Source organism: Dicentrarchus labrax, unplaced genomic scaffold, assembly GCF_905237075.1.
Source record: "Dicentrarchus labrax unplaced genomic scaffold, dlabrax2021, whole genome shotgun sequence".
Lineage (NCBI taxonomy): Eukaryota > Metazoa > Chordata > Actinopteri > Moronidae > Dicentrarchus > Dicentrarchus labrax.
The window spans coordinates 11,249,335-11,266,992 of record NW_026136707.1 but is presented as its reverse complement, the minus strand read 5'-3'; the positions used below and the strand labels follow the sequence as shown (position 1 = coordinate 11,266,992).

The window sequence follows — 17,658 nt, the reverse complement described above, 5'->3', positions numbered from 1 at the left end:
TACAATCTAACACCACTAGATAGCACTGTTAGCTCGAGCTGATTAAAATCACTGCAGTAACAGGACAAGGCATTATAACTGATAGACCAATAGTCTGCAGGGTTTAGTACTAGTAGACATAAAATGCTTTTATTATTATGATTATAGAGGCAAAAAGTCTGAGCTGACATTCTATGGCGTTGAGTTATAACTTTGTTTTTGATGTTTTTTTTCAGATGCACATTATCAGAGGCAACAGGCAAAGGTTACATGTCATGCAAACTAGATAAATAACTCTTTATGTGTACCTTTGCTATAAAGTTAATCATCCACTGGCAATAATGTAGTGCTCTTAGTTAAAAAAGGAAAGAGGAAAAATATACATACAGTATGTAAACAGTCAAAGAAATTGCACTTTCTTGGCTTGTTATTAGAAGCCACACTACTGAAAGAGAGCAGAAATTTAACACTGGAACTAATTCACTGTCACTGATTGTCTGACCAATAATTAAAAACAAAAAAAACAAAACAACGTACACTCAGCTAACAAAAAAAGAGACAAATTATGTAAGTCTACAAAAAAATCATATACAATCATAGTCAATTTTAAGGAGAAATTACTTATATATTGGTCAGCTGTATTATCTGTTAAAACATGTTAGTAAAATGAAAGATTTGATTATTAAGTTTTATGTATAATCCCGATAGTATTGTCATGTATAATACTACTTTTACACGCTACTGCTGATAGAAGGAAAACAGGTCTCTCTCTATGTACATTCACATGAAACTAAACGCTTATGGTTACTTCCACTAAGCAGATTAGCCCAATGCTCCTAAGATGAGAACAATCTACTATGCAACTGTACAGAAAAAAATGACCTCCAATCCTCAAATATTCACAACTTAAAAAACATAACAAAGGAAGTCCTTATATAGTCCTTATCGGATGAGATATTGCTTTTAAAGACTGCATGAGTTCGCTTAGGTACGTACACAAGACAACATGGCACTTTTACAGAGCATTTGGGGCAAATCAATTCTAGTTTTCGTTCCCTTTCCTCTCTCCTTTCTCCGCCCGAGGACATTCTGATTGTCAATGCTCTGGAGCAAAGAGCGAAACATTCTCAAAGGCAGTCTGAAGTAAACAAAACACTTTTTACCCCTCTCCCTCCCTTCCCCAGGAAGCAATACTGAAAATAGTCAACAATAAACATTCCTATCATGAATATATTTTGTCCATTTCTTTAGCAGACAGTACTCGAGGCTGTCTTTTTTTTTTTTTCAAAAATAACTTCTTTCTTAAAACCTCATTAGAAATTCTCTTGCAGTGATGCCAAAATTCCTATCACTAAGCCCACCCCCTCCCCTGCCTATTCACTGGTACATAGCAGACACTGTCTTGGTAAAGTGAAGAAAAACCCTAACACTGTCTCAACAGCCTTTAACTGGTTCACTTCTACTCGTGTCATTTCCCAAAGGTGCAATGTGACTTTGAAAGCTTAATGATTAAATGAGGGTTCAATTTTGACCTAGTTTGGGCCCAGGCTACATTTTTATTCCCTCGGGCAGTTTGTGAACTCCTCGTCTCTTGGAATCTTCAGAGCCGAAATGCTGAGTACCGTATATGTCCACTTTCAGTCTCCGAACGACGTCTGTCTTTCCCAGTTTGCTTAAGGTGCCGAAGTAAGAGCAATCAGAGTGTATGTGTGTTTATAGTGTGTCCACTCAGCATACATACAGTCTTTAGTGTGCTTGTTCATCCAGCACTAGTGCAAATTCATTTCAGCTGGTCTGTTTCTTTCTTTCATCCGGGACAGTCCATCTCCGTTTCTCTCATCCCTCGACGCTTGGACAAAAGATGTGTTGCCATGGTTTCATCCTCGGTGTGATGCCCTTCAGAGCGCTAAGTTCAACACACTCATCTGTCAGTGTGTGAGATGTCTTTCTTGCATTTTCAGCCGCAATAATTCTCCCGCTCTCTTCTCCCTTTCTCCCTTGTTCTCTGTGGCACTACTACTAGTAATAGCAGTGTTATGACATCAATCCCTTTCCATCTGTCCAGTGGTGGGCCTGGTCCCTTTCTCAGAGTGGTCCCACCTACATAAAGGCAAGAAACTATCAACAAAACCGTGCGTATACCTCTCTGAGTCCCCCCTGCTTCTGTATCTGATGCTTCACTCACCTCTCTCTGTTAGCTTATGAATGCTGCAGGGTCAAAAGTAAATCATTCAGCCGTTTCCTCCTCTGTTCTCTGCTGCAGACCTCTTCTTCCCCTCGTTTTTCTTCTTCTCCCTCCTCCTCGTTTCTGTTCTGGGTTTTGGTGGGCTGTGGTGAACAAGTATGCACAATTAATTGCAAAAGCAGATTTTTATCCTTGTGGAAATTCTTAAAAGAAAAATATTGTTTTTCTTTTTTTTTTCCATGGGTGCATTTGTTCACTCACACAGGGGCTGGCAGTGAGCAAGCTGGAGGTGTCTTGACTCTGATGGTGGGGGTCACTGCTGATAACTGTCACCTCCACCCCCACTGGCTGATCTGAAGGTCAGAGGTCAAACAGTATTCTGTATGTTAGTAAAAGCGTTGCAGGAGGGAGTGAAAACAGCATCTACTTTATTTTACAGATATATCTGTATTTATGTATTCCTTTTTTTCCTTCATTACTATTTGCCATCAGTCAGGAAGTCTTTGATGGAAATTGTGTGGTTTCACTGCTAATGGGGAAAGTTGATGCCTACTGGGTTCTTGGACACCAACAGTGGATGACAGAAATGGAGAAACATTTCTGCAGGCAGAAATTCTGTGGTTGGAAAACCACTTAGTTTGTGCTGCTGAGTATGATATGGAGAGACAAGCCAAATATGAGGACAACGGCTGTAAGCGGAGCACACACACACACACACACACACACACACACACATACGCACAAATACATGCACACACAAAGTAAAAGACACAACACAGGACACCAGAAGAAATCTATACAGATGTACAGAAAAAATGAAAATGTATAGAGTTCAACCACGTACACATATGCATACACAAACACCTACAGAAACAAAAACTAACACACACACTTGCTTCATGGACCTGACTTGATGTGGCTGTCGTCCCCATTGGCTCCATCACAGGACAGAAGTTGTGAGTCCCTCTCCTCTCCCTCTGTGTCTCTCTCTCCTGCCCTCTCTATCCTCAGTTGGATCTGTCTGTCTCTCACAAGCTCCCAGTTCCTCACAAGGAACACGTGGTGTTTCACCACAAAGCTCCTGGCCCGGGCACACAGAGAGAAACATAAGCCATCCTGTGCTGACATTAGTGCATCAGTAGTTTATTCTGAAACGTGAATCGCTTGTGTTCTTTCCATACCTCTCACTGCTGGTCAAAGGTTCCATGTCGAGGTGAGGAAATAGGCTGGTAATGTCACTGGAGCTCTCCTCCTGTGAAATAAAATAAAATAAAATAAAATGGAGGGACGCATGCATGTTTTACCAGTTATCTAAACTGCATTCTTCAGTGGAATGAATTGACCTCAAGTCACATGAACTCACCGCTATCTGGTGAGAGGTTGCAGTCCTCTCCTTCAGCCGGCCTGAGTGAAACCAAGAGAGAGCGAAAGTGAGTAAGATACCGTATGAGAGTATTGATCTGATCCATCAACTAAACCTGAAAATAACATATCCGTTGCTGGCAACTTACAGTAACGCCGCTTCCTCTTCAGGGGGACAGCAGGCTGCCTTTGAAGCTGCAGCAACACAACATGAGAATTACGTCCATATTCATGAGACTCCACAAATCTCCTTGTAACACTCTTTTATCTGCAAAGATGCTAAGGTATGACCTTCTAACTTCCCGATTCTGTGTTACGGGGTTCTACTGTACCTGATTGTGCTGCCACAGCCACATAACATCATAAGGTAATTGGAAATGAATCCGCTTCAGCCTAAGGTACTTCCCTGGGGGTAGAAAGGGAGTTTGGATGAGCTATCACAGCTATAACAAAGTACAGCAACGTTTGCACTTTTTTTTAAATACTCACCAACATGTATGGGAGCAGGTAAAAGGCTGTATTCATGCTCCTCTGGTGTGTATTCCATACTCTCTCTGCACAGCTGATGGGCTTGGGAGGGCGGACTATGAAAGAGACGCATTAAAAACATAAACAAAAGACCCAATAACAGAAACAATGTTATAATAGTTTGTTTATGAATTCAACTCACTCTGTAGTTTTGTAATCATCAGAGTAAAGACCTGCCCTCAGAAACTTCTTCCTGGGAGGACCATCTGCTCTCTCCTCTCTTTGGATGGTTACTGGTTGGGATGGAGCCTGGTCCACATCTGATTGGCTAAAACATTCAGGGGGGGTGTCACACTCAGATTTATCCTCAGGGACACTAAAAGGAAAGCATGAAGAGAGAGAGATAGAACGATAGAGAGGAAAAAGAGAAAGAGAGAAAAGGCACTGGTTTAGCACACAGTGCTGAAAACGATGGGTTAATATAGCAGTAGTGAGTGGTTGTATTGAATTTTCAAGTCAACCAGCTCAGGTACTTTATAATACAGTTGTGATTGTTTACCTCTGATGACAAGGGGAGTCACCATGTTTTCTCTTCCGTCCTCTCTTCCTCTTGGCCTGCAGCTCCAGCTCTGTCACCTGCTGCACCGTGTCGCCTCCTCTATCTCTCTCTGGCACAATTTCTTCTTTTCTCCCTCCCACTTCTCTCCCATCTCTGTTGTGGCTGTGGCCTGGCAAGAGGTCGGGTGATGACATGGAGGGAGCTGCAGATGAGTGTGTGGGGGAGGATACAGTGGAGGGCAGTGGGTACTTTCTGGGCCGTCCTGGCCTTCTTTTGTTTTTCCCTGCCACACTGTCTGGTGCTGGCACACTTTTCTGCTGCCCCCGGCTTCTCGAGTCACCTTGTAAACCTGCAGTCATTGAAATAGAAAGGGGAGGGGAGGGGGGTTGAGGCAGAAGGAGGCAGGAGGGAAGGGCGGGGTGTGTAAGTGGCAGAGAGGAAATGAGACAGATGTGGATCAGTGATTGAGCCAGCAGGAGGTGTGAGGTGAGGCCAGTCTAGGCTGAGTCATGCGGGGCCACAGATTAGGTGAGTCACAACATTTCCTCTGACCAGATCACTTCTGGGAAATGCATTAAGAATTGATTTATGTATACACACACACAGCGAAAAACCACAAGAATGGACACAAATGCTGTGCAGACGGCATGCTTTTTAATATGAGCATGCACACGTATACACTCTTGCGTTGCACTCATAATGTGGAACACAATCTCAAAAGGCTGAGCAGACAAAGAAAGAGAAAAAAAAGTGTGTGAGTGTGCCCATGCTAGCGTGCTGTACTTCAAAACACATGTGTGTTTAGTTAGAGGATGAACTGATGTCAAATGTATTCCACCTCTCTCAAAAACAACATTTTCCCCTCACGGTGCCCCAATTCTGACCTCCTTGCTATTCCTTCATCAATCACTCCTGAGGTCATCTATCTTTTTGTTCCATTTTCCACAGTCCCCAACAAGACTGACCACTCTTTCCTTATTGGATTTTTCCAAGTCAAATAGGCCCTGCTGGCCAGCAGTGAGGGATAGGCCATGCTTTAAATAGCCAATCTGGTGGTTAACTAATGACTGTGTTCACTGGGTAGCCCCAGCCTGCAACGCAAGCGTGTGGTTCGCTGTAGACCGGGAAGATTTCAAAGATTTTTTGGAAGATTCCCATCAAGATGCTGCCCTCCTGCTATAACACTTTTTAAAAATTCCAACAGAGTGGTTAGTGTGTGTGTGTGTGTGTGTGTGTGTGTGTGTGTGTGTGTGTGTGTGTGTGTGTGTGTGTGTGGGTGGGTGTTGGGCACGTCCCCTGAACAGCAGAGGGAGTCTGAAATTGGCTATAAAAAGAACGGAGTCTGATTTCCTCTCAAACACCCTCCAGGCTTTGATGTGTGGCTCAACAACACCTGAGAAAAAGTAATGCTGTCACTATATTGGGCAAACTATTGGTGCCACAGTCTCATCTCCACATTGTGCAAATACAAAAATCTGTCACACTGTGCAAGTGAAAAGAGCCTCTTGGCATGAAACCTATTTACTCAGCTAGCTGTCATCATTTGGGCACTATTGATGTATTTCAATGATAAGCACGAAGATATTCTCTAAATGACTCCCAGTATTATATGTATTCATTGTTTTTGCCAATAAAACAATGACAGAATACAACTGTGCATTCACAAAACTCAAGAAGCAGGATTCTTGTAACGTTTATAAGCACTGACAGTTTCCAGCCAGAGAGATAATAACATTGCAGTATGGGCAAGTATTCGCACCACCTTCAGGACTAATGTTAACATAACCTCACACACGTAAGTGCTCTATTAATTCACACATTTATTGATCAAATTATTCACGCATCCTCACCTGCTTCTCTCCTCTCTGTCCACGCTGGCTCATCTCTCCTCCATGACCTGTCTCCACTTCCTGGATTCCTACCGGCCAATCTGCTCCTCAGACCCCTCCCCCCTGTTGCCATGGCAGCAGATGTGAACAGGTTGGTGTGTGTTGGGGACGGGGACGTCCTGTACAGGTGTGACTCTTGAGCGTCCTCGCCGTCGTCGTCCTCTCCGTCTGATGCAATCAGCTGGCCTGTATGTTGCTCCCCAGTGAAGCCTCTCCAGCTGGGGTTTGAGTTTCCAAATCCTGTCCCTCCCAGGCCCCCGAATTTTGTCCAGCTCTGACCCAGGCCTCCCCAGCCTCCTCCAAACGAGGACAGGTGAGAGGAACCCAACCCCAGTGAGGTGAGAGATGTGTTTTTGTACCTCTCTGCTGAGGATGATGACGATGTGGCAGCAGCAGCAGAGAAGGAGTCATTTCCGTTCTCACATAACCAAGGCGATTCTTTGGACAACATACTCCCCATTCCTCTTGCTCCTTTCCTTCCTCCTTCTCCTTGCCCCAAAATAAACCCTGACCTTGGCTTTGAACTGGCCAACCCCTCTCTCTCCATTCCATCTTCCTCCTCATCCTCCTGTAACTCCTCCTCGTCATCCATATCTCGCTCGCAGTGCCGGTGACGGTGCTTATGTTTGTGTTTATGTTCGCTCCTCCCACAGCCACAGGAGAGGCTGGATGTGAACCCTGAGCTGAGGTGTGGGCCTCCTCCACTGCCTCCTCCTATATCTCCCTCTACTTCTCCTCCTAAAGCTCCCTCCCTCGGCAACCTGCTCCTCCGCCTGTGGAATCTGGCGGGGTTGAGGAGGAAGTGGGCATGATGGGGCTGATGGGTGGCATACTGGTGCGGAGAGGGAAGCGGGTAGGAGCTCGGGAGGTGGTGGTAAAGTGTTGTGGCTGGGGGATAGCTGCTGTAAAAGCCCATATTTTCAATGGTCTCCTGGAACTTTGATGGGCAACCACATTGCCTGCGGTCTGGCTTCCTGTTGCAATGCACAGGCTGGCAGGGGTAGAACGGCTGGGGGGAGAAGGAGGTATTAGCAGAGTAAGATGAAGGGTGAGGAGAGTAGAAGCCATTCAGATTGATCCTGAAGATGTTGGAGCGGACGGAATGGGAGGAGGAGTGATGGCGCCTTCCTCCAGCAGCATTCCCACTCCCATCAAAGCCCTGTCCCAGTCCCGTCCTCGCCCAACCTCGCCGTCCGATATGGACCTCGCTGAACTGGCCAATCAGATCTTCTAGCTCAGCCAGAAACTCCGGATCCTGCATGTGCAGCTGCTGGTGCTTCTTCTTATGTTTATTTTTCTGTCTCTTCAGTGCATTGTGCCCAAGGCAAGGGTAATAATCTGAATGCGTGCACTTGTTGTGTCCCGGGCAGGGGCACGGGCACAAGCATGTACAGGAGGAGGAACAATCGTAATCCCTCCGCCTGTGCCTGTGCCTGTCTCTGTGCCGCTCCATACTAGTCGAGTTGGTGATGGGGTTTGTATGTCTGGGCATGTGAGTTAAGGGTGAAGAGACAGGAGAGGGACGGTCCATAAGAGAAGAGGGGTGCCTCTGACCCCCCAGAATCCCTCCTGACCCCTGACCCAACCTGAGCATGCCTCGAACTCCCCTCATCTCCCCTCGCTCAGACACACTGTTGTTATCCGTCCCAATCCCACTATCGCTAGGCAGTGTCTCCTCGCTGTGTGATTCGCTCCTGGGGGAGGGGGTGGCCTCCTTCAGGTGGCCGGGAGAGCCAGGTGTGTGATGCAGTGGAGGGGTGGGACAGGAGAGCTTACATGAAGACTGGTGAAAGGGGAAGTGATGCCTTCCCTGACACGGACAACTCTTCTTCACAAAGGGAGAGAGGGACGAGGAGGAGGGAGGACGGGGGGAGGTACAGGAAGATGATGGGGAAGGAAGGGAGAAGGGGTGAGGGAAGAGTAAGGACGATGTTGGTTCGGTGAGGCTGCCTTCACTGTAAGGGCTCTGGGCCCCACTGGAGTGGGTTAGAGAAGGGGAGGGAAACGGGTGAGAGGGAGGAGGCTGGGGCTGGTTAGAGAACAGAGATGTTTCAGAGGGGTTGGTAAACAGAGACGACTGAGTTGAGTTCTGGATGTTGGTTTGGACTGTTGGAGCTGTTTGGGCTTTGGGCTTGCGTCCTCGCCTCTTCCCCATGTAGATGGTCCCTCTCTTGCTCACATTGATCTGAGGGCCCAGCTTACTCCCAAAGGAGGAGGACAGGGCTGAGAGCGTGTGTACTGTTGTAGCCTCTATTGATTTACACATTCTCAGAGAGGTCTCACCATCTGCTGCCTCGCCTCCCCTTCCCTCCTTTCCTACATACCCAGACAGCATTACCTTGTGAAGTCTCCTCTTCTTTCTTTTCTTCATCTCGTTAATCAGCCTCCTGATCTTTAGCTGCCTGTTCCCCTTTTCAGGAGGATGAAAGTCTTTACTCCTGTCTGCATCATCAGTGCGATTCAGTGCATCTCCGCTCTGGTCCTCGGGGAGGGGTCGTTTGGGAGGACGGCCACGCTTCTTGGGGCTGGATTTAGACTGAGCTGCACACTGCAGTATTGGACTTGGCTCCAGCACAGGGGCTTTCTGAATTCCGTCACACCCCAGAAGAGGCACCTCAGTTGGGATAGCATTTGGTGAAAGTCTTGGGGGAGGTTCATCTAAGCTAGAGCTGTGGGATTTAGGGCGGCCCCTTTTTCGGGCAGGGGTTATGGGGCATCTGGAAGCAGGGGGGCTAGGGTCTGATGTGGGGTTACTCTGCTTTGGAGATGGAGGTTTGGTTGCAGAAGAGAGAGGGGAGGAGCTGCTGGTTAAAGAGCTAGAGGGAGCTGGGTGTGACTCATCAGTCTGCTGAATAGTGGCCTTGGCAGGAAGGGAGTTCTTGGGGTTCTGGGGAAAATTCAGTAAGAGATTATGTTGGGAATCTGAAGGGGCTTCCTGATTTTCCACCCTCTGCGCACGGTGCACGAGCTTGGTCCAGCTGGGCCGCCTGGCTTTACGTTTCTTGAGCGGTCGGCTGTCCTGCTCTTGGGGGGAAGAAGGGGGAGAAACGGGGGCACGGGCAGGAGGAGTGGGCAGAGAGGGAGGAGCAGAAGAAGAGGGGTGGCTTGGAGGCACAGTTGAATGTCTTGAGACGTCTTGTTCTTTTGATTTACTGGTGTCACCTGTTGCTGTTGCTGGCTCAGCTTGTTTAATGGGCTTGCAACCGTCATCTGTCTTATCTATCTCATCTGCTCTGCCTGGATTCACAACTTTATAGGTTTTATCTAGTTTTCCACTATCGACCGTTTCACCACATTTTGCATTATTATCCTCTGTTCTTTGTCTGTCTGGGCTAAGCTTATCCCTCTTCTTCTCAGCCTTTGCTCTTTCAATCTTTAGTTCATCCCTCCACGTATCGTCAGTCTTATGTCTTTCATCTTTTTCTTTACCGTGCCTTGATTTTCCATCCTTCCCTTTCTCCTTTTTCTTCTTCTTGCCTTCCTCCTTTCTGCTCTCACTTTTTGCTCTTTCAGTCTCCAATCTATCTTGTTTAGATTTTTTGTCTTTTCGTTTCTCTTTCTTTGCTTTCCTTTCTTTTTCTCTCTTTTTCTCTAGTGGGGGTTGTAGAGAGGGATCCTGGTCTTGGGATTGAGCAGAAGAGAGATCCACAGCAGGGGAGGACTGGGGTTTAGGGGTGACTGAAGGAGAGGAAGGAGAGTCTGGCCTACTCTTACTCGACAGGCTGAGTTCTTTATGGGAGCTGGTGGAGAGTGGAGGTCTTGTCGATGAGTCCACGGAAGAAACAGAGGAGGAACCGCTGTGTTTTCCAACTTTGTTTTTTGACGAGGTGGAAGTGCCAAGGATGTCGGCAGAGCCTTTCCCATTCGATATTCCCTTCTGTTTTGTTGTCTGTACCAAACCATTATGTTTCTTGGAGGTCTTTCCTTCATTCCTGGTTTCTGATGCAGACAGGGCTTGGATGCCTGGGTTGGAGGGAGTAGTTGAAGCTGTCTGGTCTGTTGTGGGCGAGCTGGGTTTGTGTCCTGCAGGGACAGGCTGGCCATTGACACTAGGGAGCTTCTCTTTCTTCACTCTCTCAGATGAGCCATTTGAATCCACCTCTGTCTTATCGGCCAGTTTGATAGGAACCTGGGGAATGCAAACACAGAATCTCTGTCATAGACAACAACAGCTGTGACATCCATTAGTTTGCTGACAACAGTGAAGGACAATGGGGAAGAGACAATAACCAAAATGCTTTTGTTTTTGTCCGCCCATTAAAAGAGAGAGTGAGGACAAAATGACTCAATCAGGCAGAGAAAAGAGGGCATACTAGAGGAGAAGGAGAGAGTGAGGTGATGGAAACAGGAATGGGGTTGACACAGAAAGGAGAAATACAAAGGCAGAGAAACAGAGAGGAAGGGAGTGGGACAGGGACAGAGGGGGAGTGAAAGATAAATGAGAGCAGGTAGAGAAAAGAGGGGATGTAAAAATAGAAGAGAGGGACAGATATAGAGAGCCGGGCAGAGACAGAAAGAGAGAGAGAAAGCTGTGCTATTGGTAGCTATAAATTGCCACTAATACAGATGAGAAGGCTTGACATTTCGTACTTGTCCTGTAATTTTGGTATGCTGCAGCTTGAGTGGCGTTTGTGCAGCTAAAGCAATAAGCTTCCCCTTGGGTGATTGTCATAGGGACTGATGGACCAATGTCTGTAATAGCTCCAAGTGGTTGCTGTGCTGTTGTCCTATTTATAGGCCTGTTTATTTAAATGGGCTGCTTAGGTTTCAGTATTGAGACAATAGCTCATTTGACCTTATTACAACTGAGCACAAACCTGGGCGATTTTGCACCATATAAGGCTGATGGTTAACTGCAAAAACCAAAGCACACACAGTATATGTCATTAATAATGTGTAATACCTTCAATCACTGTAGCCCTCAGTTTGTTTGTTTTCCATTTCAAGCTAACTTACACTAACAGAAGTTTTAATATTGGCAGCTGACAGGGAATCTGTGTGTGTGTGTGTGTGTGTATGTGTGTGTGTGAGGCAAATTGCTCCTTAACTTACCTGTTTGGCAGACTTAGTCCCTTGGCTGGTTATGGCAGGGACTGAGGTTGTGGCGGAAGTTGTAGTAACTGTTGATGACAACGACAATGGTTGCGATGACGAAGATGATGATGGCGATGATAATGATGATGATGCAAGTGATGGTGAAGCAGCAGATGCAGTTTGTTTGGATGTGGTCTGGACAGCATCCAAGCCTGAGCGTTGCTCTCTTGTTGCCTCGTCTGGACTAGAGCTGGTTTTGCTCTGTTGGGCCACTCCGCCTTCTCCATCCCCCCTTAGCAGTCCCCCCCTGCCTTGCCTCTGATAGGTCCTGATGGTGGGCTTGCATACGTAGCTCTCCAAGATCTTGGGCGGTTTCTTGGTACGTTTGGCCTGTAGTCCAATCCGGAGTCGCACATTCCCCTCAGGGCAGCTGGTCTCTCTGCCAGAGATCTGAAGCTGCTGCTGCCCTGCGCTTCCACAGCGCCCCTCGATGAGCAACTCCAGAACTGCCCCCTTGTCTCCTTCTCTCTTTCTCCCTGCTCCTCTTTTCTCCTCCTCCTTTTCCCCCTCACATCTCCTCTTTTTCTCTGCCACTTGGTCTTGGTCAGAGTCTTCAGGTGCGGAAGTGGGGTCCAGAGTGGAGTTTGTGGTCGGAGGGGTTCCCCCCTTCACTCTCTGGTCCATCAGAGAAGTCAGGGGGGAGAAGTAGGATGCTGCGGGGTTCCCAGTATAACACTTTTAAATTACCCTTGTGGGGTTGGAGGGGTCAGTGGCAAAGAGCTGAATGCAGGTGTAGGTGAAGAGAATTCCAAAACAATATCCTGTAACAGTCCAAGTACAGCTGGGCTCCTTCATCCAGCAAAGGAAGGTCTCTCTCTCTCTCGTCCTTTAGGCTTGAACTGAGATGGAATAAGTTTGAGGCAGAGACAGAGGGAAAGAAAGGACAGACACAGACAGAAAGATAGAGAGGACAGTGATTAGTCATTTCAGTAAGCTCAGATGCTGAGTAGCAGCAGTACAGGAATTGAGGGGAAAGTCCCCTTCCTGCTAGCAGCTGTAGAGAGGTGCTAAAGTCTGTGTCCACAGAGATGATCTCATCATACAGAAAACCCAGGGGGCCAATCAACGCTGCCGATTCCCAGAATGTCGGCATTAACTGGAAGAAAGACTTACTCACATTTTTCAAAAACAGCCTCAGTGAGTTTTCTCTAACAATCTGTAAATAACGGCAACCCTGAAAGGCGGCAAACGCTCCCTAAACCTCGACGCTTTTACTTATGTTCTCTGACTCCTCTCCCTAAATCAATATATCAATCAATCAGCTCCTGACTAATTCAAACACTTGATCCAGTCTCCTCCCCTCCTCTCCCCACTGTCTTTGCGCCTTCTGTTCGCCGCTACTCCCACAAGCACTTCTCCTCCCACCCTTCCCTCTGCTGTACTTTCTTTTCTCTCCGAAACTCCCCTTTTCATGTTTGGCAGAACGCTTTTGCATGCATTCTCTATTAGTCCCATCCACTCTCTCTCTCTCTCTCTCTCTCTCTTTTTCCTCTCTCTGCAGACCACACAGTAAAATGGTCAACTCATACACTGTATCCATGTTAATCAGAACCATATTTCCTCCTCCACTTCGTTCTTTTCCTCCTCTCCAACCCAAAATCCCTCCATTCACGGTCCGACCATTCCCCTCCTCCCCTTTCAGTAGTGGTAACACAAATCCGTAGGAAAGGGTAAAACTTATTTTTGGAAAGGAGTGCAAATTCCTCCTCCTCCCATTGCTTCCTCTAAGTCAAGTAAGCTTTTCATTGACCCCATTGTAAATTGACTTTTAATGTGACATTACAGCAAGTAACACACCCTAAAATAACATTCTCCTCACCAGGAAAAAAACTTTCACTCTCATTCACACTGTGTTCAGCCCAGTTTTTAACATATCGAAAGGGAATCAGCATCTTCTGTCATGCTTCCTTCATTATACTCTCTCTCTCTCATTAAGGGATACACTCATCCATTTTCTAATAAAACACACCCTGCCAAGCATTCTTGCAGCTCTCTCCTGAGAGCCTCTTATGAAATAGCTCTTCTGTCTCTCAACACACTGAACTGCCCCCTTAAACTTACAAGAGCATCTCAGATAATGTTTTCATTTAAGAGCTCAGTGGGCTATCTCTCCTGCCTCTTGGTCCCTCCACTCCCAAACCCTTTCCTTGAATCATACTGAGCTCAAATCAACATCTGTTCCAGTAACTGCTGTTATGTAACAGTTTTGGAAAGGATTTCCAAGGCCAAACCTCCTTACAATAAAATCAAATGAGCATAGAGATGGACAGTGGTCCTCTTAAAGCGCCGCAGCCACTTTAATTCTGGCCTGTCCGAAGAAAAGAGCAAACTGAAGAGGAGCGGGCGTGAGCAGAAGCTTGAGTCATGGGTATGGGTTTCAATCTTGTGCAAAATACAAGAGGAGAATAAGAGTGGCAGGTTTTCAAACTTAAAAGGGCAGGCCCATTCAACATCAGTCAAAGTGCATACTAATAGCTTCTTATACTCTCCAGAGCTATACCTCTCAAGCATAACTCAAAATTATTCTAACATTAGACCAGAAGCTATTTCCAGTGACAGCATGATGGGTGGACTTGACACTGTAGTCAGTGTGGTTCCTCGGCGCTGAGGCGACGATTAAATCATGATAATGGCCCACCATATTTCCAGCCATCATCACCATCCCATGACGGTGTTATCATCAATAACGACAACACCATTATCGTCTGCCTGACAACAGCACGAGCACGTACAGAGCAGCTGGAAATTAGGGCTGCTGTGATGGCATCTCTAAATATTGAACCGTGAAGCCTCAACAGTGCACGGTGCAGCCTGCACTCCTCCTGTACAGGGGGGGGTTTCTCACGTGAGTCTCCCTCCTCCTCACCCATACACGCACACACTCTCTCGCCTAGTTAGTGTATTAGAAGTGTGTTTGGTCGTACATTGTGTACCCAGGTCGCAGCTGCGTAGGCTGACTGATGTTGCTACTGTAGATACAGTATGGGCAGTGGGGGTGTTACCGCACTGGAGCAACCTATCACTGGTTTACTGAGGACGTCAACAGGGGCTTCCTTCTCCATAATGACTTTGCGCACCTCTGAAAATCACTATCCGCCTGATGCTGTCGCACTTACAAATGATACACACATGCACGTGTTGTTGTTGTCGTCACTCCTATCTCCGTAATAAAATAAAATAAACCCACATTTAAGCGTCTTAAAACACAAACACAGCTGCGGATTGAAACTCGACATGGAAGTGGGGCGCTACGTAGCATCAAAATGTGCTTGCTAGTGGTGTTTGTGATGTGGATTAGTCCCCGAGCCACCTTTTTTTTTTTTTTTTCTCCCCTCTCTCTCCTATCTGTCCTCTGCCAGCCCTTCTGCTGGTGTCAGCAACATTGTAATAAGAAATATCACCATGCACGGAGAAACGTACTCAGCAACAAGGGGATAAAATTAGCGCAAAAGCGGATGCACAAAATCCTCACTTACCTACAGTGCTGCGAGCCCGAGCTGATGATGACAGGCCTGCACACATTAATACAGACTGCCATGAAAATCTCTAATAAGGCTACGTAGGCTACTTACCCGAGAGCGCGTCCCGGAGCCAACTGCGTTTAGTCAGGAGGTTAAGGTGTTGCTGTCCTGCTCTCCCCCTTCGCACCGACATCAATCCACAGCCTTTTGGTGCATTAGATGTTGCTTTGATTACATAACTAAGGCCAACGGAGGTTAAAACACCTCCTAAAACCGAGTTTCAGTCTCATCGGAGCGCAGAGCCTACTGTGCAACAACATTGGCGCGGGTGTTTTCATACAGTCGACAGAGCTCCGTCGGCGCGTCTCCGCAGCTAGGTGGCGGACTGGTTACACTGGATCTTATTTTTTTTGCCCACTTCTCTCGGGGAAAGTTAACATCTCTCCCGCCAGTAATAATGGCTCAGATTGTGCTCTCGTTTGCATACAAGCCCGTTAACGTGTCAGCGCGACGGGCTTGGAAAGGGCGCAGCAGCAGCAGGCGGCGGCGGCGGCAGCGTGTGTGTGTGTGTGTGTGTGTGTGTGCGGGGTTACAGGCTGACAGCGCAGAAGGGGTTGGTGGATGTGCGGGAATGCAATGCGTGGCCATTTTCATGTGGCCAGAGGAGGAGATAAAACGGTGAATACAGCACAGGATCTCATTGCGGTTCATAATAGGCGATTGGGGAGGGCTATTTAGACGCTTAATAAAATGGCGACGACTTGGCTAAAGTGCGCTGCTGGTTGGGTTTTTTTTTTTGTGGAGGGGAGCAGCTCAAAAGTTGTGTCGCGTATTGTAAAATGGGATTCAGCTCGCACTGGTGGGGGGAGGAAAAGAAAAAGCAGGCTGTGCTGAGCACTTATCAAAAAGTTAATATGGGAGGGATGTTTATTATGCATCAGTTAAACAGAAAATGTTAAATACAAAACTACAAGTAATGCTTTATAACACGAAATCTATATAACAGACAACTTAACGTGTTTATAATAGACATACACACGGATATGTTTTAGTATAAACATGAAAATAAAGTAATAATTGAATACTAAAAATGATAATATAGAAATAACATTATTATTATTGCTTTTTTTGTTGTTCTTATCTGTAGTGTTATCTACTAATAACAGTAGTATATAGTAACACCATCACTATTGTTATTTTGTTGTGTATTTGTCTGTACACAGGGTTGGATTAAATTACTATGGGGCCCGAGACAAAGATAAGCTTTTGTGTCTCTTTTGGCCCCCTGCTCTTTCTGCACTGTGTACACTGTGACCTCTCATTAAATACCCATTAAGTGCATTAATTTCACTTGTCCCCTTTATGTAACCATTACAGACTGACTAGGATTTGCTGTACCTCTAACAGCTTTTGGTAATTAAAAAGAAGAACCGTTTTATTTAAGATTATGTACCATGTAAAGACAACATCACCTAAAAATAAAGTTTTTAAAACTATATTTAGGGTCCCTATATGAGACAGTCAGAGGGTCCATGGCATTTAAGTTGTTGTGCATATATTCATGCATTATTCTAAAACTCGATGAGCAAACTGGCAATTAATTAAATTACTACAAACCAGATGACACATGTTGATCCTGGGGTCCGAGCCCTGGGTGACTGAGCACAATAAAGTACAATGTATTTTATTTAATCAAAAAGTAATTAATGCTGTAATGAAAGTTTAAAGAATTTTTAATTAATTGATAATTTAATTAACTGGACTCAAGCATAATAAGTGTACTATTATATGCTAGAACAATTAATGTAACACGCAGACGTTTTCTAAATCAGTTTGCCATAGTTTGACATAGGCTGAACCTGCACCTAGTTTGAGGTCCTGGGGGAGCTGGGCCTTTGCTTGGTTGTTAATCCAGCTTTGGCTGTTTCATACAGTGTACAGTGTTCAAAAGTTATTTCCTGTAGGCTATATTGTTGGAGGTTGGATCAGTAAAAAAAAAAAAAAAGATAAAATGCTTAGTTACCATATCTTCAGACTGTAATGTAAGTAATGAAATAGAAAAGATATAAAGACATTTATTTTCAGAAAGGGACAAAAGCAAATTGAGACTCAAGAAAATATAAAAACAAGGAGAGAAAGCAAGTATGTACAGTAGAGTGAGTAGTACGTAGTTAAAAGATGGATGTAGATATGGTGAATATGACATGTGGAACAATATAGACCATCACAGAATGAGGAACAAAAGGAGATATTGACATTTTAGTATGAAACACATAAAGGTAAGTGTCCTAACAGCAGCTCTGATAAATAAGGAGGCCTATATGCAATTATGAAGGTACCATGGATACCTTCTTTGTAAAATGGGCTTGTAACTTCTTTCCTAATCTCCACAGAGACACTCCTTTACTATACTATCTATTAGTTACCACTGAAATGGCCTTCCTTTAGGTGTAAACCCTCCCAGGGGTCCTGTCAGTACAGACCCGTTTAGTGCTTTAAAGGAGCACTATCATTCTCCACACTGTTAATTATGTATGAAACACCTCCACTGTGTGTTTACAGCCTCCATAAATCCAGTTCATTATTATTGCAGGTGAAATATGATCAAATGTATTTTCCTTCAGTTGTTGTCGCCTGGCTCGTGGCGTGACCTCACTGTTC

At 45.7% G+C, this 17,658-nt stretch overlaps 1 protein-coding gene across 6 annotated transcripts; it reads right to left on the bottom strand.

The window, feature by feature from the left end:
• Positions 1 to 102: 102 nt before the first annotated feature.
• On the bottom strand, positions 103 to 15,684 carry LOC127367544 (histone-lysine N-methyltransferase ASH1L). Of its 6 annotated transcripts, XM_051407458.1 has the most exons (14): positions 15,109 to 15,584; positions 11,495 to 12,375; positions 6,404 to 10,571; positions 4,554 to 4,902; positions 4,197 to 4,370; positions 4,016 to 4,110; positions 3,859 to 3,932; positions 3,676 to 3,721; positions 3,528 to 3,568; positions 3,346 to 3,416; positions 3,070 to 3,245; positions 2,426 to 2,517; positions 2,165 to 2,307; positions 103 to 2,079 (listed from the first exon to the last, which is right to left on the bottom strand). In XM_051407458.1, the coding sequence occupies exons 2-13, from the start codon at positions 12,158 to 12,160 to the stop codon at positions 2,179 to 2,181; spliced, it is 6,081 nt and encodes a 2,026-aa protein (XP_051263418.1). In that variant the 5' UTR covers positions 12,161 to 12,375; positions 15,109 to 15,584; the 3' UTR covers positions 103 to 2,079; positions 2,165 to 2,178. The 6 variants fall into 6 exon arrangements, 4 of the variants coding, with proteins under 4 accessions (XP_051263418.1, XP_051263419.1, XP_051263420.1 ...); XR_007885499.1 differs by lacking the exon at positions 103 to 2,079 and having other exon boundaries at positions 2,167 to 2,307; positions 3,075 to 3,245; positions 15,109 to 15,586; XR_007885500.1 differs by lacking the exon at positions 103 to 2,079 and having other exon boundaries at positions 2,251 to 2,307; positions 3,057 to 3,245; positions 15,109 to 15,586.
• Between the last annotated feature and the right edge of the window lie 1,974 nt (positions 15,685 to 17,658).

Coding starts and splice junctions, on each gene's coding strand:
- LOC127367544 (XM_051407458.1), bottom strand. CDS start 12,160: ATGGACCAGAGAGTGAAGGGGGGAACCCCTCCGACCACAAACTCCACT. Junction 10,572..11,494: donor GGACTAAGTCTGCCAAACAG/GTAAGTTAAGGA, acceptor TGCATTCCCCAG/GTTCCTATCAAACTGGCCGA. Junction 4,903..6,403: donor GACAGAGAGGAGAGAAGCAG/GTGAGGATGCGT, acceptor CAATGACTGCAG/GTTTACAAGGTGACTCGAGA.